Genomic DNA, 22774 nt, shown 5'->3' on the forward strand with positions numbered 1-22774 from the left:
TAGTCTACTCTTATAAAGATTTTGACATATTAATTAAAATAATAAAAAGAAGGTATTGCATGAATAATAGGCAGAAATAATTCTCAGAAAGGAGGAGGGAAATATCAATTCTTGTCAGTGATCTTAGCCGAAAGCTAAGATCCCCAAAAAAGCACCGGAATTCTCATCACCAGGAGCGAACTTTTCGAAAATCTCGCGACAGTCTAGTGTGGTTACCAGGGGAACGCGATCTTAAAAGTTATTTGCTCCATTTGCTCCGTTTCACTTCCAGGAATTAGCGCCAGGACCTTAGCTTTATTTTGGTCTAACTGTATGTAAATGCAGTGTCGCCCATGAAGGAAAAGTAGTGCAATGAGATACCAGGGCGTTTCGCTCTACCGTCCGCTCACAGTGAGGTTTGTATGTTCGGTTAGGTAGCATTAGCATGTCACAGCTATGTAGCTAACTTGAGTCGGAGTTTATTTTCACCAAGTGGCATCATTAATAGACCAATTCTCTAAACTGTGGTTTATAATTTGTACGTTACGGGACCGATTTCATGTGAATCACAGATAGGTTGAAGTGTTGTTGTGTTCAAGACTATAGTTTAAATGATCATTTTGTGAGAGTAGAGATGCAGGTTCATGTTGTACTTTCTCCCTGTGGGCTAATATAGATTGAAAGTCCGCGCTAAAATTCTATATTGTTTGCGAATGTTGGATGTTTACTTCAAACTCAAGGTATATGTGTTCGCCTGTCTCATTCAACACTGAGATTTGAATTCATGCCAATTGTTTTTTTCTGAAAAAGAAATAAAATGTTTTGCTTTGACACTGATGCTACTTTCCTCCCCTACACAGTTTCGTCCTTCAGAGAAATATTAGTCAGCAAGATGCCGTCACCACAAGTTCTCCAACCGGTTCTCAAAGTAAAGGTTGATGAGCTGTTTCTCAACTGGCTGAGTGATCCTGGAACACAGTCGGTCCTCAAGGATTTTCTAGACTTAATTAAAAGTGGCGAGTATAACGGCTTGAGCAGTGGAAACGCACAGGACAAAAAGTCGTTGAGCTTCAACGAGAACAACAATGTAGCATCACAGAACCACCTTTCCGAGAAAAAGCCCCTGGGTACCAATTCAAGCCCTGCACCCAACAGCACCCTGCCCTCTCGCAGCAGCAGCAATGCACGGGTGACGGGACCCAATGGGAGAGTACTGCGGAGGTCTGTCAGCACGAAGAAGGTAAACTGTCTCTTTAAGCACAAAGTTATAACATGGACACTGCATTATGATGGCTTCAGACACAAGAACCATTGTGTTCTGCCAATCCAGATCTGGTCACAGTAGTAGCAGGTCCAGTAGGGAAGCCCAGGTATTTCTCTCCTTGGCATACATACTTCATCTCATTCTGTGCGATTCCAAGATATTTCCAGGCTGGAATGGAAATGTAGCCCCTCCACTGGGCTCTAGGTCGTCCTCCATATTTCCCCCTACCCCCAATGTTATGCATGTGGAGAAATTGCATTATATGACGGGTATTTCAACCAGCCTCCAAGTAACAAAAACAGCATTGATATCTTGGTGAGGAATCGCGTTATTGTTTCTTTTGAATTATTTTTGTTTTGTTTGCAAAAAAAATAAAGAGAGAGAGCAACATCCCCTACATACTAACTATCCATCAAATTTGTACTGGCCTTCAGATATTTTGCATAAGTTTCAAAGCAGTGATTTAAAGTATTTCTTTCTTCTTGCCATAATCTACTTTTAGCCTTCTGCAAGAAAATATGGCTATATGACGGCAGTGAATATTATCTATTGGGGAAAAAGTCACTGAAAGTTTTTTGTTTGTTTGTTTGTTTAACTGTCATTATTTCTTAATCATATGATTGCTTTGGCTCATAGCTCAATTACATCGTAGATTTGAGCATTTTCAATCACTGTTTATCAATATGATTAATAAGTAATGCTTACTAAACAGATGGAAATAAGTGATTTGCAGAACTTAAAAACTTTAATGCAGGATAGCTAATTTATAGGTAATAAACAGATGGAGGTAGGACTTCATGTGGATTAGAAAACGGGGTAATAATTGACCTGAAGGCACAAGCTGAGCTTCCATCAAATGTTGTCCCATTGTTATTTTTAACAATTAAAGACTTTATAATTATCAATTAACAAGTTTTTTTCATATAAAAAAAAAAAGCCTTACGAGTTGAAAATGCAAGAATCTTCAACCAATAACGTGTTTTATTACATAATAAAATATCTGTGAAACAAGAGCTGCAGTTAAGTGATCTTCTGATGCAGGACATTCATGTGTCGTATATTTCGTGTCAGTAAATTCAAGTGTAAAATGTCTAAAACTAAACAGACTAGTTCTGTAGTCGTTATATTTTTTTGTTGAGTATTTGCAACATTTTAGAATAACATCAGGGTTTTTAATGGTTTTCATCAATTCACAATAATTGTCCAGAATAAAGCGCAGAAGCACTGCTGGGTGCGTTAGTGTCTCCATGTAAACGGTGGAAATAACGACACTCCTCTTGTTGGCACCTTTAAATCAAATTAATGAAGGTACAGTGAAGCTTCTACCTGAAAACACTGGCTTTCCAGTCCACTAATAACTTGTATCCAAAATGTGAATATTCACTTTGAGTGGAAAACTTTGTATTAGGGGTCAATTTCATGTTTTCATGGAAGAGAAAGCAACTGACTAGGAAAAATTCTGCATATGTGGATGTGTTTACTGTACTTCCGTGTTGCTGTTTTCTCTTGGATTTTAACTTTCTCTTGCTGGCCACAAGAGGCTGCTGACAACCCCCCCAGCAGTGATTATATTCCAAACAGAGTCTTCATGTTTGCTGGTCTATGTTGTAGATATTAATCAAATTGTCTAGCCCCTCCCGTAAATGAATGTGGTATGCGGTCAGGGAGTGTTTCACCCAGCCCTACCTGAATCACTAAGGTTGCTCCCTTAGTTTTTGTGTTATTGATCTTATTTCATCACATCTAAGCCTCTGGGACAACTAGTTTTAATTGTGGGGGGGAAAACAAATCTACCTGCCAAAAGAAAGGTTAAGTCAAAAGAATGTTTGTCGAAGGACTCTCGTCCCAGTGTTGGATTATGAATGACACCGAGACCGTCGGACAGCTGGGTGTACGTGCTTCTCAAGAATGCACAACCCACATGATGCCCGACTCGCTAAAGAGGGGCACAAGTGAAGATTCAAGTGGTTATTGGTTGCCCATCTGTTTCCTTCCTGCCTGGAACATCAGGGCAGGAGAAGATAAAGTCTTATTCCCAGAGTTTCTTTGGTGAAGTAAGTCCAGTTTCTCGCTAAGTTTAACTGCTCACACTGACTAGTTTGAATGGAGAACTTCCCGAATGTTTTTTTCTGTTTCCATGTGGGAACGGTTTACGTGGATCCATACTCTGCCCAATAACCTTTGGCCCCAATACCCGCACCACCACAGATTATTGTAAAGCAGCTGCTGGACAGTTTCCGTGTTCCGCTGCGACGTGTCACGCGTTGCCACCGCTCTGATTCACTTGGTATCAAAAGCGATAATGATGTCGTACGGGCGTGATATTTCTATTTTGAGACAACAAAAATAAATTCCGGCATTCAGACGCATTCTTTAAAGGATTACTCAAAAATTCGATTTATGTCACACTGATGCAGGCGGGGACAGCTGCTCTGACTTTGACATCAGACACTGATAAAGATAGCCTTGGTTCCCTTGTGTTGGCATTAGTTACTCAGAACTCTGGCAGTGAGATGAGATGTGGCAGCACATTCATCCTCTGCTTAATTTACTTTTATACCGCCTCTATTAGATGCTGCCCATTGTCGGGATATGTGGCCGTAGATTGTTTATTTAAAGTATGTACAGTAAATGCAAGGTCTTTGTGAATGGTTGGCTTTCCTGCCTGCTAGCTCAACCCATAAAATTATTTGTCTTGTGAGCGGCACTTGGCCATCGACAAAGAACCGATACTTTGTGGACGATATGCAGCGGCTAAAACGACTTTTCTTTGACGTGACGAGGAGAACGCGTTTCTCAACCTCTTTATCTTTTTTTTTAACTTGCTTAGTGGGGTTAAGCAACATAGCTGCTGTTACAAGCAGGGGCCTCTGAGAACATGTTATCAGGCGCCTGCCTTTCAAGAGGGGGGAGAGATGGTGTCATTCCTCAAAGTGCTTTTGTTTTAGTTGGGGTTGGACGTCAGGAGTGGACAGTTTCAAAGCGTGGTTTCACATCAGATCGGAAAAAGCTTTAGCAATAGGCACTTTTACGTTCTGTGATTTCAGACGGAAAATAGCTGAAAATGATAAAATACACCTGTAGAAACTACACCACATTTACTACGGTGTCTTTTACAGTGGGACATGAGGTTTAAGATATTGTCTGTGGTGTTCTTTTGCTCCCTTCACTTCATTTTATCCATCGTTTTTATTAATGTCTGCATGCATGTGCAGGTAAAATGTATCAAATTGCTGGGTAAAAAAACATCCTGAAATCAGTTCAGTCATCTACTGATGTACACCTGTTGTTCCCCAAAGATGGGTTCACATTTCTGATGGTAGACTGTCTTGTTGAGCAAGAAAATAAAAGTGCTCAATTTAAATAAAAATAATAATGCTGATAAAGATGCTGCTGCTTCAAACAGCAAAAATGATCTATCCTCTAGATTTACACAGGAGAGTTTTTTTTCTTCAATAAACTGTATTTACTGGAATAAGTTAATTGAAGGTGAGCAATATGTTGTAAACAAAAAATAATGAATTAAAAAATAAATAAACAGAAGTGGCACCAATGGTTCCGTGTCCTTCCTGTGCTAAAAACTCCTTTCTGAAAAAAAAACAACTTGTTACACATGTGCACACATGCAAGTTGATCTCTGCTGTGCTGGATGTTACTCCCCTGTATCCCTTCATCCAGATTAGATCGTCACCTTCATTAACAATATTCCTCATGAGCAATAGGATCCCTGCTGCAGCTGAATACCCTAAAGTCCTCTAACTTAGGATCTTTTATCCACTTCTTCTACTCTGCAGGCTTGTAGGGTTTTTTTTCTTTTTCAGCTGTGTGACGATGCTATTGCTTTTATTCTTATGCAATATGGCTTGATCTGCTTACATCATAAAGTAGATCCTGGCAACCATGCTGTCAGTCAGTGAGTTCATCATGTTATCAGTAAATCAGGCCTATGTTTGGCACATTTTCACATTACTTTCCTAATCCTTGTCACATATATTGAGCGGCGGCAGCACACTTACTCATGATGTAACCGCGCTTGTAGCTTAAAAGGTTTTGTGCACAACTTGCCCCTCTGGTGCAACTAGGTTACCAATGCTAAATCTAAAGATATCTGTTCTTAGCGTTAGTGGAGCATCGTGTATGCTGCTTTGTCTGGTGTTTGTTTGAGTAACTCGAAATGTTTCATTTTAGCTGTTGTGTAATGAGGTGAATATGACGGGGCACATGTTTGTGTACAAATCAGATTTACTGCCGGAGTTTACAGATTAGAGACGCATGGTGGAGTCACCGGGTTCCTGTGTTTGTTTTCATGTTGTTAAATTGATCCATCAGAGTGGAGACAAAAGCAGCTTGTTGACCCGCTGGCTTGTTGTAGTTCGGATTGATTGCCGAAGGTTTCTCATCTTCATGATTTTTAAGGGCAAACCCTTAATGTGATCCCAGAAGCAGGTCAAATTCTAATAGGCACCACATGCTGTTGTGATAGCAGCAGCTCTTGCCTCTTAAAACGTAAATTTAGTTTGTTTCATGTTGTCAGGAACTCAGCAGTAAGGGCAAAAATATTCTCTTTTAATTTCTCTATTAAAAAAAAGTTAATACAAACCCATCAAAAAGCAAAAATCTAGAAAAAGAAAATGTTGGGAAACAACTGTTTTAAATCAATATTGCAAACAAAAAAAAAGATACAATGCGCTGATGTGAAAAACAGATTTTCTAGCTGGGTATAGATTATGTAAATGGTTATAAAGGGATATATTTATATCGGTGCCAATTTGCAGACCGTCTCAGGACACATTGAGCTCAGTTGATTTCTCAAATTAAAGTTTTCTGTCTAAGGCTGTGAACAGCCTTCATACATTCCTTTTCAAGGAAGTGCAGTGTGCTGTGTGGTGTACAACCACAACAACAGGGTTTGTACAGACCAGTGGAAAAACTGGATTCTGTGAACCTAAGAAAAAACGACAAGCTTTTTTAGTTTCTGTTTACAATAATGGTGTCGTAAACACATAAAGGTTTGTTGACCTAGCTTTCCCATGTGGGCATTCTGTCATTTTTTTGATTGTCAGACGACAGACTACATATCTCTCTGTATAGTTAGCTTTTGGAGGACAACTGTTGAGCTGCCAGATCTGGATATTAATGCAAGACAGGTGAATTTGCCATCATTCCAGGGCAGCGAAAACTGGAAGTGGATGTTTGTTTGAGGACTAAAGATACACTCTAGTTTCCCCATATCTAGTTTCTTGGGTTGCCCAAACAGTGTTTGGTGATGCTTTTAATAGGCGCAGACTGAGTTGGTAATCATTCTTTGAGTTTGACATGCCCCCCCCCCCCTCCCACCCCCTCTCCCGCTCTCAATTGCCCATCAACTATAATAAGACCTGGAATGACTGGCAGCTGAAGCTTGCAAAGGGAAGTCGAAATAAAAATCACAAAGATTGGATGTTAAGTAGTTTGTAATATGTGTGATGAAATTGTGGCTTGACCTGCAGCTATTTTATCTCGGAGTACTAAATCCTACTTTGTTTACTTTTAAATTTTCCTTTAATTATGTCTTTCAGGATCAGTTTATTACAGATTATTATACTGTAATGTGTAGCCTTCGAGGTGGATCCTGTTTTTAGGAATCTCATGGTTCTGTAATGTCAGGATTTCTCATCCAGTTGGATTTTCGGGCTCTTATCAAGGACAAAGTTTCGCCAAAGCGTAGCGTGTGGAAGCTTTTTACGAGAAACGTCGGTAAACACGAGCAGCGCGTTCTCATTATCAAGGCGCATCTTCCCAATTGATCGCCAAACACTGCAGGCAACAACAAGTCCCGTCTCTTTACATAACCCTTCCACGAGCACGGAGGAATGTAAACTGGAAAGGGCAGATCCACCGCTCACACCCCTCCCATCCCACACACACACACACACGGTCAAAGTGAGTTCCACACACATGCACCCAGTCACTCCTTATCTCCACCAACAGCTTTGAAGCAAGAGCTCCCTGACCCGTCCACATGTGTGTACGTGCACGTTAGGTAGAGTCAGGGACAGCAGGCAAGAGCCGAGGGTTTTGCGACCAGATCTGGAATGGGAGGGAATGTCACAGTAGCAGCTGCTCTCTTGCATTAAGAGGCTCTGAGGCTGACAGAGGACAATCACAGGGACATACCCCCCAAAGGAGGACCCTCCGCTGTGGTGAAGTCGCAGTGCAGATCGCCTGTGGTTTACGCGGCCGAGAGAGGGGAACGCTGGATTGAGTCGTTGTGTTTGCGCGCGCAACTGCCCCATCCTGTCTGGAGCAAAGATGAGGATGAGGGAGCTTACTTTACGTCAGGATCCCGACCTCAGGAAGGAGCTGGCTCTCCTGGCGCGGGGATGCGACTTTGTTCTGCCTTCTCGGTTCAAGAAGAGGCTCAGAGCCTTCCAGCAGGGACAGGCAGGTGTTTTTATTGAGTGTGCTGAACTTTTGTGTCATAAGCGTCATCGTCGTTTCTCGTTCTTAGGGCGGAAACGAAACGGTTGTTGAACTTTCTGAAGGAAAGGTAACAAGAAGTTGTTGGGGGGGGAGGGGGGGGCCTCTCTCTCTCTCTCCAAAGATGATTGGGGGGACTTTCTTCAATCTGATTATATTTCTGTTTTGGTACATTGTGTCCAGTTGCTTCCCTGTCTTCTTTCAGACCACATCATTTGCAATGTGCAAAATGTCATGTGGCTTAACAGTTGTGCTCAAGAGCTCTGCAAGCATGAAGCGAGAGGGGGAACAGCGCGGGGCAACAGGAGATGTTTATGTCCTTTTATAGCCATGGGTGATACCAACACACAACACTGACAAGCAGAGGATCAGCAGCATTTGTCATTTGTCATGATAAAATAAGCAGATTATCACTTGCGGTTTACAAGCATCTTTTGCGCCAGGTCCAGAATTTAAAGGCCTTAATAAGCTGTTGTTGAAATCTTTATTGATATTGAATCAATACAAACCCCAGAGGCATTATTTAATATTTTTAACAAGATGCAGTGCGGGTGTGTTTTTCATTATTAGTCACAAATCGATTCATTTGTAAATCTATTAGGGCGAACAAATGGACCTTTGTGTAGGACCTGATGGTAGCATCATGTTTTCAAGTTGCCTTATTAACAGAGTAACATAACAATACTGACTGTAACTGGTTTCACCTGTCATTATGTTGTTAAAATGCTACACTCTTATTATTTGGTTGAACTAAATGTCACTTTGTGATACACAAAACAGGGATCTTAACAGTGTCGTCTCATAACTCCAAAGTCTTCACAGTTGGAGACTTAAATGGTTTTCCAGTTGAGTTTGTGGTGATGGTGAGACTTCGACAAGCCTAAAGTTCTGCTGTTTGTATTGCCACTAAAAGGGAGGGCAATTACAGAAAACGACAAACATCCCACATCAACAAAAGCATCACAATTACAGAAGACTTTCATTGTGCATTTGATCTAAAATGATGCTTCTTATTTGGTATTATTTGCTGATGAATGAAAATTGACTAACGGTTAGTGTTTGTCATTCTGTGATTTCAGTCTTTAGCAATGGTTGTTTTCTTGGTTTGATTTGAAGGTTTTCGTTCTTTAATAGAGGAAGAAGGTTTGAGTCCAATAGAAGATTATTCCGACTTCTGCATCAATTCATCTGAAGTGGCAATACTCTAAAACTTTTTTTTTTAAATCAGTGAACCCAGTTAAAAAATGAGTCTATTTACTTGTTCTGAAAGATCTAAGTAGATGAAGAAACACATATTTGCTGTCTTCTTTTAGTTTAACCTTATCGGGATTCCTTACACTTGAGTATATGTATTAGAAGACTGTTGCTGTTTAAAGAAATAATAGCAAGAACTTGATAAGAAGCCAGCAGTGCACCAGTTTTCTTTTTCTTTCAAAGATTATGCAGCTGCTTTATTCAATATTGTTTAACAGTGATATCACGTGTGTGTTATCGGGAAGTTTAACAGAGTTTATCAGTACAGCAGATATCAATGTGAAGCGTAAAAGCATGATTCAACTCCCACAGCCCTGGGGCTGAGTTGGGTTCAGTCAAGTTCACCTTTTATCAATTAGACTCTGTTGGTGTGAAAACAAGCAAACTAGAGAATCCACCAAGAATATGATTCCTACTGAATAAGTTACCTGTGGGAAAAGTTATAAAAATCAATTTGCTGCCTCCTATTTTACTAATGAGAAGTTTAAAGATCTGTCTTTAGATTATGTAATATCCTAAGTAAGTTGGTCTAAAATGTAGGGGTGCACCAATCAGTTTGTCCTTAATTTTTGTGATGATTACATATGAAACCCATCTTATCTTGTCACCCTTTAGCTGAGCACCGAGTTAGCTCACTGCTATAACAATAGTCAATGAAAAACCACGATGAAAAACTCTCTCTAAGTTTTATCAACACTAATCAAATCTAAATCAACAATAAAGCACATTACTAGCTAATTTATTAGTGTTGTATCAGAAGTGGTGACTCAACCTAATGTTAGCCAGACACTTCAACAAGCTGCTTCCTTTGCTAAGATCCGTGATACAAGAAAGTTACAAGTTTTTGCTCAAGTAGCCCTTTTAGAAAAAAGTGTTGGCAGAGCATTTAAAGACTTTAGAGTCCACACCTGAAGATTATTTAGTCTAAAGAAAGCACAGGTTTCTTCTAAGTTGGAAATAACTGAAAATATGTAATATCCTTGCAAAAATCTAAAATTTTCACCTAAAATTTTATTCATTTTTAGGTGAAATAATGTGTTTAATTTGTGAAATAAGAAATACCAAATTTAAAATTCGAATTTGGTTAAAAATAAAACTGAATTTGAGGAAGAATAAAATGGTATTTGGAAAATACAAGGCTGTTTGCTCCCTTTGTCTCCTTTCCGTAAGCTTTATAAAACAACTTTTATGTAGATGTGCATTGGTGCACTGTATGAATTAAAAGCAGTTTGTGTTTAAGACCAAGCCAACTTTGAACTGTAAGTTTTGCTTGACACAAGTTTGATGATTTTTATGATCTAAATGCTTCTTTGTGTTTTCCTTTTCTCTAAAAGTTTTGTATTTGCTTTGGGGAAACTGTGATAAAATAGAAGTCGGGCCTTTACAGAACAGACACTGTGGTATATTTTTGCCCTATAGCTGACCCTCTAACTGTGGAGCCCTAACGTGTCTCCTGTCAGAATTTAAAATTAACACATGCACTGCATGCCCCCTATAATTAAACCATTAAGTCTGTCGCTTACACATATCACACTACTGCCTCTAATCAGGTAGAAGTTTTTTTACACTGTGCAAAGATGTCTCTGCTTTTTTTTTTTTTTCTTCATCGTGAACCACAGACATTCCTGCATCATAGCATTGTACTCTATTGATCCCTGGGGAGTCAACATTGTGGTTTTTGAGAGAACATATAATAGCTTCTAGTAATCTAATTTCAGACTAGAAAACCTGGCTTCACATCTTCAAAGCCTCCACACCGATGATGAAGTGCATTTTAGAAAAGGTTACGCAAAAGTGTCCACAAAGTGCACTTTTACAGTTTTAATAGTTGCCACCAATTGTTGCGATAAACAGTGTTTTGAGACAATTTCAAGTACTATATTGATAATGGCACAATGATGCAAATTTGCTCTCTCAGTAAAAAAATAAACTTTACTTTTTTTGTTGTTTTTTTAAAAAGAACACTTCACACTGGAACTGGAAAATATTTTAAATATACAAACTAAAACATGACAAACAAAAACAATAAATAAATAGGAAATAAAAATCACACACAGCAGAAACCACAAATACAATGGGTTACGATGTCTCTTTAAATAACATTGCCCTTCAGGAAATATAAATCAATAGAATGGAAATGATCAAATCCATTTTATCATGTGATTAATTGATTATTCCGACATGCAATAAAGGTCAAAAACTGCTCTGGGAGACTGACGTGTTAATCCTACCTACATTTGTCTGAGCTTATAGAATTCAAAAAAGCTACAAAAAATTTAACTAGTGGAAAAATTATGTTCAGAATTACTGAAACATATGACTTCATGCACATCAGGATTACCATTAGATCCTAACTTCATCAGGAATATCTATTGCAGATAAGTGGATAATGATTATGAGTCCTAAGTATTCGCAGTCCTTCCCTGATGAGGTCTTCAGACTGGGTAGAGACATGGCTGCATGTGGATTAAGCTGTGTTAGCATTTTGCTGTGTCAGTAGCTAACAGTTTTTGTCTCCGTTTTGTTTTTATTTTTATTTTTTTCTTCTTCAGGCCCAGGTGAGGACGGAGGAGCCGGTCACCACTGCACTGAGCGAAAACATTCCCAAGTTTTACTTCCCACAGGGCCGGCCCCAAGCCAACCTCAACATCGACGGCCTCATTTCCAAAATTGAGAAAATATTTTCGCAATTCCCAAATGAAAGGGCCACCATTGAAGACATGGGGCTGGTCGCCAAGGTGAGAACGTGAGCAGTCGCATCGCGGTCCGGCCGCCCACCGGCGGATTATTTTCACTGGTGCCATTTGGCTTCCGACAATTTGAATGTTTGCTGGTTTAAAAAAAAAAAAAAACTCCGATTGGAAAATATCATTTCCGTGTTGCTAAGGAATGTGGTCAGTGGCCTGAGGAGCACCTGAGAGCAAGGACAGCTAAGTTTACTTAGGGAACTCTGTAAATGATATAATACTGCCTTTTTTCCCCCACCAAACTTAGTATTGAATTAAAACTCCCATCTGTATTTCTTTTGCATTTGCTGTCTTTTAGAAGCTGCCCTTGTCATGCACTGCCTTGTTTTTCTGTCTTAGGCCTGCGAGTGTCCCCTCTACTGGAAAATGCCATTGTTCTGCTCAGCTGGAGGCGACAGGACGGGTTTCGTCTCAGTACACAAGTTTGTGGCTATGTGGAGAAAGTAAGACAATAGCTATTTTTATTCCCGCTAGACCATTGGGTCATTCTCTCCCAGCTAAATAGCTCACACATTGGCCTCTGAACAATAGTGGCCGCTCACTCGGGGAACATGGTCACTGAAAACACATCTTTACTGATTTTTTTTTTTTTTTCCCCCAAATAGACGTCATTGGCTTTAGAAAGAGCAGAGAAAGTCACAAAGGAAGTAGAGGGCAGTAAAGGGAAGAAACTAACCATTTAGTGTTTTACTGTATGAAGCTGAGACACTGTGGGGTTTCTATGAGAGTGTCTATGTGCTGAATGTTGCTGCGTGCAATAGGCATGCCCTTGTTTTAATGCACGAGTCTCCAGAGAACTCGGGGCAGACGTGGCCTTTGACCTAAACCCATGGCTAGAGCTTTCTTCGTTTGGAGGCCATAACACCCTGAGCACCTTAATCAACCAGCGCCGATGCAGAATTCCAATTTCAGAATGCATTATTCTGCACTTGTAATCTTTAGTCTAAGGAGTTAAACCCTGACTGAATGATGAAAAGTGGCTTTCAAGCCAACGAGGCAGCAACCTTACAACCATCTGTTCTCTCTTTTGCTTTTCCAGAACACTGCAGACCTGTCACGATGATGCTTCTAAATTTGTGCACCTCTTGGCCAAGCCTGGCTGTAATTACCTGGAACAAGACGACTTTATTCCATTCATGCAGGTACTGACTGCAGCACACCCAGGGAGAGAGCAGGACTTGGCAGTGTGGGATGGCAAAATTGCCCTGGCTTGGGTGGTGCAAACTGAGCTTAATTTGCGGCATGCCCTTCTGAGACCTTCCTTGTTTATGTAAAGAAGGGAGAATTTGTGGGTTGTTGTTTTTTTTAACATTCCCATGCAGACGTATTCCTAATGCATGTTCATATTTTGTCACATTACGACCACATGCCTGTGAGGGTTGTATTCCAATGTACTTCATTGCATTTTTTTTTCCAGTTATATCAACACAAAGTGATGCATAATTGTGTAGTGGAAGGAAAACTGTTTTTGTTTTTTGTTTTTTTCTTGTGTACATTTGTATTCAACTCCCTGAGTCGGCACTTCGTAGAACCATGTTTTGCTGTAGTTACAGCTCCAAGTCTTTTTGGGTGGGTTTCCACAACATTTGCGTATCTACAGATTAAAATTCTAGACAATTCTGTTCACCTGACTAAAGACGATACAATTTGTTCTCTAGTGTTCTCCAAAATATTAGTTCAACAGCCAGCTGCATTTTTGCTTAGCTTAACTTACACACAGACTCTTTAAGTATTAGACCCTGAATTTATCTAGGGGTATCACAAATACAAGAGTGTCAAATACAAAATGTGTGCCACGTTTTTTGTTTGTAAAAAAAAAAAAAAAAAAGTTGCAAATGTGTAATAATTTTCCTTCCACTTTGCTTTAGTATCTCTGCTTGTGTTGTCCTTCCATCCGGCAGGTTGTTCGTGGGCCAAACCGGCCCTTCCCTGCACCTGATTCACATTCATGCTTGCGCGCGAGAGCTTTCAGTCTGAGCCGAACACCGGTTAACGTAGCGGCAGAGAGTCCATGTGGCACACGCTGTTTAATTTGTACGGTTCCTCTCGGCGAATCGCCTTTGACTGTTTTGATGAATGAAAGGTGGATTGCAGTGGAGTAGATTTGACTGTCCCGGCCTGTTTCCTGTGGCCAGTGATTTATGTGTTTTCTATGATTTAATTTCTCCCAGTAAGAGTCAAAGAGGCATGACGGCTGCCACGGAATAAGGCCTTTTAATTTCATTGCCACCGTCGCATTTATGTCGTCGCTTTCTTCCTTTGGTGGGTGCCAGGAAGGTTGGGTAGAGGAAAGGCATGAAGAATTGTTTTAATAAGACTGTAACTGCAGTTTATTAGATGCTTTAGTGACTTCATGGCATTATGAAAGTAGTAGTATTTGCTCAGCTGTCTCACTCAGTGCTGTAAGATTTCACAGGAACATTTGTGTTGGCCGGCTTCTCTCGGTAATCTCTGATGTGCTTTCTGCTCCCATGAGAATTGTGACAAAATGTGCAAGAGGCCGACATCTGATGTCTCTATTAGCGTGGATTCATACTCCTGTTCAGGCAGGCTTTGGGATATATCTTTCACAGATTTAAACCAGATGCGGACTGTTACTTAGCTTGTCTTTGAAAGTAACGGTGTAATTTACCAGAACGTATCTGTTAAAGTGGCGGTTGTAAAACTTCACAGGGCTAAAAATGATTGTTTCTTTTTGTGGAGCAAAAACTGAGTAAACCATCTGTACTTTATGCTTTCAGGATGTAGTGAACTCGCATGCAGGCCTGGCCTTTCTGAAAGAAGCACCGGACTTCCACTCGCGATATATCACCACGGTACGTGGGGAAAGAAAGCCCATTCACAGGGCGATGGTACCGAACAGGGTTTTCTGTTTCTGTGTCATTTTTGGAAGTTAACACACCGCTGATTCTTTTCCAGGTAATTCAGAGGATATTTTACAATGTGAACCGGTCATGGACTGGAAAAATAACCTTTTCTGAGCTCAGAAAAAGTAATTTTCTTCAGGTAAATCTCTTAATTGCTTTTTTTTTTTTCTTCTTCTTCTTATATCTGGTGCTCCATGCAAATTTATTCATACACCCTTTAACATTTCCACATTTGGTCACCTTACAACTATTAACTTCAAAGTATTTTGTTGATACTCTGTTGGATCAAAGCGAAGTAGCAAATGGTTGGGAAGTAGAAATACTAAGACAAAATATGGTACATTTAGTCTTTCTTTAGTTAAACTGAAAAGTATTTATATTTGTCCCTTCAAAAGCTGAAGTCTTTTCCTATTTATCTTTGCAAAATAGCGTAAGCTGAGTAAGACCGGACAGTTCTGGCTTTACCATCTAAAGATAACGGTTGTTGGCTTAAATATGATCTTATCAATCAAACCACATTTTATTTGTATAGGTTCAAATTACATCAGCGTGTAAAGATATTAAATATTGCCTTATTTTAAGTACTCATTGAATACAGAGAGAGTTAATATTTTATAATTATATTAATACATTCTGCCACCTATGGACCTTTGAGCCATGTTTTGTTCATTAATTTTAATCCTTTATTTAAATGGGAAAATCTCTCGAGACTCATTGTCTCATTTACAAGAGAGATCCGTCAAATACATCAACAACAAATGGCATAAAAACAATAATAATAGAATCTAATTAACAATTCTAAGAATCAAATGTTCACAGTGATGTGCAGTTTTGTTGTTTTGCCGTTTATAACTGCTCCGTGTTTGTCTTTTACATTAAATCTGTATTAAAAAAAACATTGAATTTTGTGCTTGTAAGGAGAGAAACTATGAAAAAATTTCCAAAGATGGAATCTTTGTGAAGACACTTTTTTTTAATTTGGGGATACGTATATTATTATTATTTTTTATTTTTTGTTAGATCCAACTAGACTATTGGGTTGAATGTCACATGGGTAGAAAAACATTTTCCCGTCATTTATTTTGCACAGAATGTGGCGCTGCTGGAGCAGGAGGAAGACGTGAACCAGCTGACAGAATACTTCTCCTACGAGCATTTTTATGTGATCTACTGCAAGTTCTGGGAGCTGGACTCTGACCACGACCTCTACATTGACCAGAAAGACCTGGTGCGGCACAATGACCAAGGTGAACCAGTCACCATCACTTAATCACATCAAAAACTCTTCCCTACCTTTTTATTCAACACCAAGCCATTAAATTTGCTCCATTTATGACATTTTTGTTATTTCTCCAGAATCTGAATGGGCTGATAGGAGAGTTTTGTAGCGCCGTATTCGCTCCTCACCCCCAGCCAGTTAAAATAGATTAATCTCCCCCTCTCTTCACACCACATGTTTTTAGCTGATGATTCGAGGGTGAGGCAAGGGAAATAAGACACAAGATCAATAAGAGAGCAGCGTATATACTCTGCTTCAATGACGCCATGTCTGGAACAATTTCTAACACTATGCGGTCACAGCGATGACCACCGTGAGTTATGGTGCTGTCACAAAAACCGAACTGGAAAGAATGAGAACGGGGGCCACATGTGTCGAGTTGTTCGGTGACCGAGAGAAAGAGAGAGAGAGAGAGAGAGAGGAAAGAGAGAGAGAGAGCTCTGTTGTAAGCCACCGCTCCACTTTGTGTTTTGCAGCCATTTCCCAGAAATTGATTGAAAGGATATTCTCAGGAACAGTTACAAGGTGAGTCGAGTATCAGAATATGTTGTTAATGTACGCTACCAGTATTTATCCTCTTTACCTGCTGCTGTTGTCATCAGGGACAGACGGGTGTATAAGGAGGGAAGGCTAAGCTACGCTGATTTTGTTTGGTTCATCATTTCTGAGGAAGACAAGAAAACCGACACCAGGTATCTTGACATTTGGCCGCACTGATTGTATCATCCTTCTTTCTCGTTTTCTAAACTGATTGTATTTTTATTTTATTTTTTCCCTTTGCAGCATAGAGTACTGGTTCCGCTGCATGGACCTGGACGGGGACGGGGTGCTCAGCATGTATGAGCTGGAGTACTTCTACGACGAGCAGTGTCAGAAACTGGAGGCCATGGCCATCGAGCCCCTTCCGTTCGAGGACTGCCTCTGCCAAATGCTCGACCTCGTCAAGCCCGAGGTGGAAGGTCGGCGCTGTTTCACATTTATCCGCGTAGTGCTCAGTCCGGCTGTCCCCGGTGGCAGATGCACAGGCGCGTTTTCAGGCCAGATCATTGATCATCGGCCGAGGGAACGGTTACAGATGAGAGGACTAACTGGGCCGCCTGCGGCCAGCTGCTGGTGTCATCCACACTGTCAACAAATTCCCTCCAACACTTAACTCCTCCACTGTGTGATTTAGAAGTTCACAGTGGGGTATGCGTGTTTAGTATTGACGACCACTGCTGGAATGTGACCCAAGTGCAGCCCAATGGTGTGCTGCACGAGTGGAGTTGTATAAAATTACACGTAACCCGATATGGAACAACCTCTTCACCGAGATGTTTTTCCCGAACAGTAACTAGGCAGAGCGACCTAAAGTATTAGAACAGATTGTGGGGGGAAGGGCGGCGCAGTTAAAATTCTTCAGGTAGGTAATATTATAAATTCAAAGAATATCCATACCGCTGCCAAGACGTGTAACTTTAAAGCCTATTGCTTCTCTGCAGCTGAGCAGAAACAGCTTGAAGCCTTCGTTGTCTTTCCCGCAAATACACTAACTGACAAAACCAGGATTTTTGAGTGTATATCTGAATTTCAAGCAGTAGACGACTTAATACAAAACAGGCCGTCTTTTGAGGAAAGGGGAATACCTGTAAATCTTTTTTGTTTAATAGTGTAGCATCGAGGAACCAACCGTTTGTCTTACTTTAGGGAAAATGTCCTCTTTCGGGATGCCCCTCTTAGTGATCCAGGTTATTAGAAAATAGGCGTATATCAAGTCCAAGTCCAGCCCTTCATTAAAACCATGTACTCACAATAAACTCAGCAGCTTTGTTATATTTTGTCATAATAATACTTTGAATAGCATGACATTTCCAGATATATCAATCAATGAATTTTATTTGTACAGTATATTTCAACAACAAAGTAGATCAAAGTGCTTTCCATCATGGAAACATGATGGAAAGTCACATCTTGCCCCTTGCTAACGATGCTTTTGGCTAGGCTAATGCTAGCACGTTTACTCTGTTTTGATGCGACTCGCTGATAATTCGACTTGTAACATGTTTCAGTTCCAGTTGTGCGCGTGCAAACGAGACACTAGTAAAACAAAATAGTTTGCATCCTTCATAAACGTTCCACTTTGAACGTCGTAAATTGTAATCGCAGGAGTTTCAGCTACTTTCCATGCAGACTGAGCGTGTGCATGGGCGGTTATACGGTTTTAAAAGTCAGGATTAGTTTCTGGAAGGCGGCTGAAACATTGGCTACATTTCTTGCTCCGTCTTAAATCCCATTCAGTACAACAACAGACATCAATGGCTAAGTTTAGTCGAGGAAACAATTGGACAAAATATTAATTTTAATTTGGTATTTGCTGATTAATCAGGTGGTTTATTGATTTTACTGGTTGCAGCACAGTTTTACCAGGACCTGCAAACTGGCTGAATATCAAAACAATTAAAGATTATTCCAAAATGATCGTTTATGATAACATACCCCTAATTTATTTCCACTTTTAAACGCATAAAACTGCCTGGTAATGCTGGAATATATTATTACTAATATTTTTAGAGTAAGCAAAGGCATAAAATGGACAAACAATATTCATTCTACTCCAGAATTATTCACACTGTTGTCACCTACTAAGTGAATGGAGTCCATCTGGATGTAATTTAAACTCATAGTAAATTCAGTTGCTTGGTAAATTTAAGAAATGTAAATACTTTTTAAAGCCACTGTTTGGGAACTTGAGAGTCTTTTCTTTTGTTTATTTTTGCATTGGGTAGATAAGATAACCCTGCGGGATCTCAAGAGGTGCAAGTTGGCCCACATCTTCTTTGACACTTTCTTCAACATCGAGAAGTACCTGAACCACGAGCAGAGGGACCCTTTCTCTGTCATAAGGGTGCGTAAGACGCGACGGGTCAGGGTCATCCTCCCATCAGAGGTCAGGTCTGTTTTCTAACCACTGCTGTTTTGTTTTGTTTCTTTTTTGTTGTTGTTCCAAGGAGGCTGAGACGGACGGCCAGGAGGTCTCAGACTGGGAGAAGTACGCAGCAGAGGAGTACGACATACTGGTGGCAGAGGAGGCTGAAAATAATCAGTGCAACGATGTGTAAGTGTGACGGCAGAAAACAGCTGCAGCTCCAATAATCGGGGGGGGGGGGGGGGGGGGGGGCAGATTTTATTAAAAATATCGACGAAGCGCAACGTCCACCTGTTGGGAGTCTTTCAGAAAAGTTTAATCTAGACATTTTCTGCTTCATCTGATTGTAGAAATACCATTGTGTTTTTAACTGACCGTGCTTTAGAGTTACATCAGTTAGAATTTAACGTTTGCCGTACATTTATTGATGCTAAAAAAGGACGAAAGAGAGCTTCTTAAAGGTGTTTGAGCTGAAAAGTCTGGTTGTTTTGAATTGTCTGTCATGGTGGCCGTTTTATGTAGCCAGCTTGCTCTGACTGAGGATAATGTGCAGCAGCAGATGAGCTCCCCCCACCCCCCGCCCCTCTGACAGTGAATCAGTGATAAAACCAGGCTGTTGACAGGCATGTTGTGTGGCGCTTTTAGGAACACCACTGACCTCTAAAGACAGGCAGCTCCCCAGAGAGCAGGTAAGACACTCAGGGTTTCAGCAGGGACAAAAGTTTTCCTCCTTCCCTTTTTCTTTCTTTTTTTGTTTTTTTTGTTCCTTCTCTCTGGGAAAGTTTCAACCTTAAACCTACTCCTAGCGTCTATCCTCTCCCCGCCAAATATTCGCACATTCAAGACAGAAAGTAGACCTGGGAGTTTATTACCGAAACTTACATCTTTTACATTTAAATCTCTATTTTACCTGAGGTGAAAAACATGAAAGCTCCTCCACATCTGTCCCTGCCGTCATGTGGTGCTCCCGTGTCCTTTCCGGTTACATCTGCTTGCTAAAAGACGCAGTTCAACGTCATGGATGAATCTGTTTTACTTGCTTTCTTGCCATGAAGACTAATTTCACTCATCCCGTCCTTTTGGCGTCCTTTTAAAGCTTTATCAGCACCATGTGGTGAGCTTGTAGAAAACCGGCGATCTCTCTTGGAGAGTTGTCTGCTGCCAGGTTTGATTATTCTTCAACTCCTGGCAAGAAAGCAACCGCGTTTCCCGCCTGTGTTCATAGCATGGATACGTTTACCCCATATTGCTGTTGAATGTGTAGAAATGGCACAAGTTTTTAATTCATTTAAAAATATATGTTTTTGTCATTCTTTCTATCAAATTTAGCTCTCACACACAGTGAAATCCAGAAGTGTTGACACCCCTTGAACTTGTCGTATTACAACCACAAAATGTCCTGTTTTAACCAGATGGGCCAACACGAATGCAGTTCAATTCAAAACTACTTTATTCATCCCAAAGGGAATAAATAAATCTACTTCATTTGCTTTTGTAAGATCTTTTTCTGGTCATATGTTTAGATGTTGAAGTAGGAGATGTGATCCTTGTGATTGGTGGTTTAAACTTCTTCCTTCTCTCCTCCTTTTCAACTCCTCTAGGATTCGGGTTCATAGTTCAGGGTATTATTTGAGCTTCGAAGCTAGTCGGCTGCTCACAGTTGTGCAAAAAAATAAATAACCCTGCGTAACCCGTAGATACCAATTGTCCAAAAATGATTTTTTTTTTAAATCCTTCCAGCTGCACAGCATCATAAACCAGAGGGAACAATCGTCCCAAACATGCAGAACCAAAACCAAAAAGATTATAAACATTTTTTTTTCTTTTTGAAAAAGAACAAATCAGGACGTAAGAGAGCAACACCAACATACTACTGAGTCATGTAGTTCTAGAAAGACAGCAGCACATAAATGTGAAGCGAAAGAGAAATTGTGACGATCTGGAACGAGCGGCATGCTTTTGTTTTCAGCTCAGAGCTTCACTTTCCAGCAGGAACCAAAGATCTACATCTAAATCCAACTAATAATCTGCTGCAAGGCCTGAATATTGATTTCAATCTGACTGATCCGGAGCTTTGTTGCACAGAACATTAGCAGAATGGAGAAGGATTTCAGTTTTTAGATGTCCAATGCTGGTAGAGACGGAAAACCGTGCATCACCGTCCATCAGCTTTGTATTGGTCCATCCCAAAACACATTTAAAAAATCCCAATGAAATGCAGTTCAAAGGGTGCGAATACTTTTGCCTGAACATGTACCTGTTAGAAGCGCCAGCCAACCGACAAACAAGAAGTTTGTCGCTCGGCTGGCGCTTCTAACAATGTCATAAATCTCTGAATACATTTTCACCATGATTGTTTTAAATCCAGCATTAATTAAAAGCACCTCGGTGTCCCGTAGAGAATTTCCAGAGGATTTATTGGTATCCAACCACTGTGTTATTGGTAATCCCCGTCTCCTTGTGTCTGTTTAGGTATGATAATCCCTTGAGCCCGTTGGGGCAGCACATCTCCAGCGAGCTGGGTCTGACAAAGAGACACTTCTTCGAGATCCCCACGCCGCACTGCAACCTGGACATGGACGAATACGAGTACGAAGACGACTTCGAATGACGCCCCCCCCAGCCCCGTCCTCTTCCATACATACAGTCAACGTGACGTGGTTATGAAAACAGCGTCACGCAAAAAAAAAAAAATCAACAGACGCAAGACTCGAAAACCAGAAGACGCCTTAGACACCTCGAAGTCCCGCACGTCTAATGAACGAATGGTTAAAAAAAAAAGTGTGTGGCGCTGCAAGGTTTTCAGCACTCAGAGAGGCAATTTTATATTTTCATGTGTTACACTTAAAAAGAAAAATCACCAGAGATGACTTAATAATGTTGAAAGCTGTAGCTCTTTTTTTTTTTTCTTTCTTTCTTTCACTATTGTTCCCTCCTCATGTTAAGAAGCCTTTACCGTCACGGATCATTCAGGGAAAGTCCTGCCGCACCAAAACATTGGAGTTGCCAAACGGCATTAGTTCTACACCAGATCTCCCTGAATAGTTTTTAAGAGACCTTATTGATTTCGTTCAGGGATCAGATTTATTGGCTAATGTTACATTCCAGTAATCATATCAAAGGGTTTTTTTTTTTTTTCTACGAGGCTGTAAATGCTTAAAGGGTCTGTTGCTGTAAACTCCTAACGAGCCACAGTCTAAGCCTTCTGCTCGCCGTTCACATGACCACACACACACACACACACAAACCGCACACTGTACGCGTCTGCGTTCATTAGGACTTTAATGTAGAGTTGGGTTTCTAAATTATTTGAGATGAATTTATGAAGTATTGTACATATTTATTATGAGTTTGCCGTGTTGTAAATGATGTGGAGTTTTAGACATTTTTCTATGGTACAGAGTACTTTGTGTGAATGTTCTTTGAGAGGAAATAAAGGAACATTTGGTTTTGTTTTTTTTTTTTATTAATAATGAAGCTTTAGTTGCAACAGTAAAGGAATAGTGCTGGTTTTTATACTGTATGACTAATTTCATCTGAAAAGAATGTGGGACATTCTCAGAATGTATGATTTTTTTTGTTTTTGTTTAGTTTTTCCCAGTTGCCCGTTTTGCTCTGTCACCGTTTTACTTCTGCTGTGCACTCACACCTGCATAAATGTTCCGATGCCAAACAATATATTTATTTTATTTTATTTTTTTTTTTTTGCATTTTCCACTTGCTTAAGGATTTGGCAGGAAGGTAAACACTGAGAAATGTTTTGTATATTTAGATAAAGTGGCAGAAAGGAATTCAGGGACAGGCTATGATGTAGTACTGGAAAAATAAATCCAAAATAAGAGTTCAAACTTTCTATTGGTCTAATATTTGAAATATTTTAGCTGCAGTTATTAAAGAGACACTTATTTTACTGATCAATACTCTGAATGTCTCAATTGGGGCTTAAGAGCCATTTAGACAGTCGCTTTGTAGAAAAAAAAAAACTAATTTGTAAGAAATAAACTTTCAATAGAATAAAAT

At 40.1% G+C, this 22774-nt stretch overlaps 1 protein-coding gene across 4 annotated transcripts; it reads left to right on the forward strand.

The window, feature by feature from the left end:
* The first annotated feature begins 214 nt into the window (after positions 1-214).
* Positions 215-22602, forward strand: ppp2r3b (protein phosphatase 2, regulatory subunit B'', beta). 4 transcript variants are annotated; one of them, XM_088010544.1, is made up of 15 exons: positions 215-395; positions 656-719; positions 840-1219; positions 11509-11694; positions 12043-12146; positions 12743-12845; positions 14445-14519; positions 14623-14709; positions 15661-15817; positions 16326-16374; positions 16452-16541; positions 16633-16808; positions 18615-18733; positions 18837-18943; positions 21227-22602. In XM_088010544.1, the coding sequence occupies exons 3-15, from the start codon at positions 872-874 to the stop codon at positions 21363-21365; spliced, it is 1740 nt and encodes a 579-aa protein (XP_087866670.1). In that variant the 5' UTR covers positions 215-395; positions 656-719; positions 840-871; the 3' UTR covers positions 21366-22602. The 4 variants fall into 4 exon arrangements, with proteins under 4 accessions (XP_087866670.1, XP_014844459.1, XP_014844456.1 ...); XM_014988973.2 differs by lacking the exon at positions 656-719 and adding an exon at positions 19400-19443 and having other exon boundaries at positions 21227-21366; XM_014988970.2 differs by lacking the exon at positions 656-719.
* The last annotated feature ends 172 nt before the right edge of the window (positions 22603-22774 follow it).

The sequence above is a fragment of the Poecilia mexicana genome, unplaced genomic scaffold (assembly GCF_051168715.1).
Source record: "Poecilia mexicana isolate PSO_F unplaced genomic scaffold, ASM5116871v1 scaffold_2, whole genome shotgun sequence".
Lineage (NCBI taxonomy): Eukaryota > Metazoa > Chordata > Actinopteri > Cyprinodontiformes > Poeciliidae > Poecilia > Poecilia mexicana.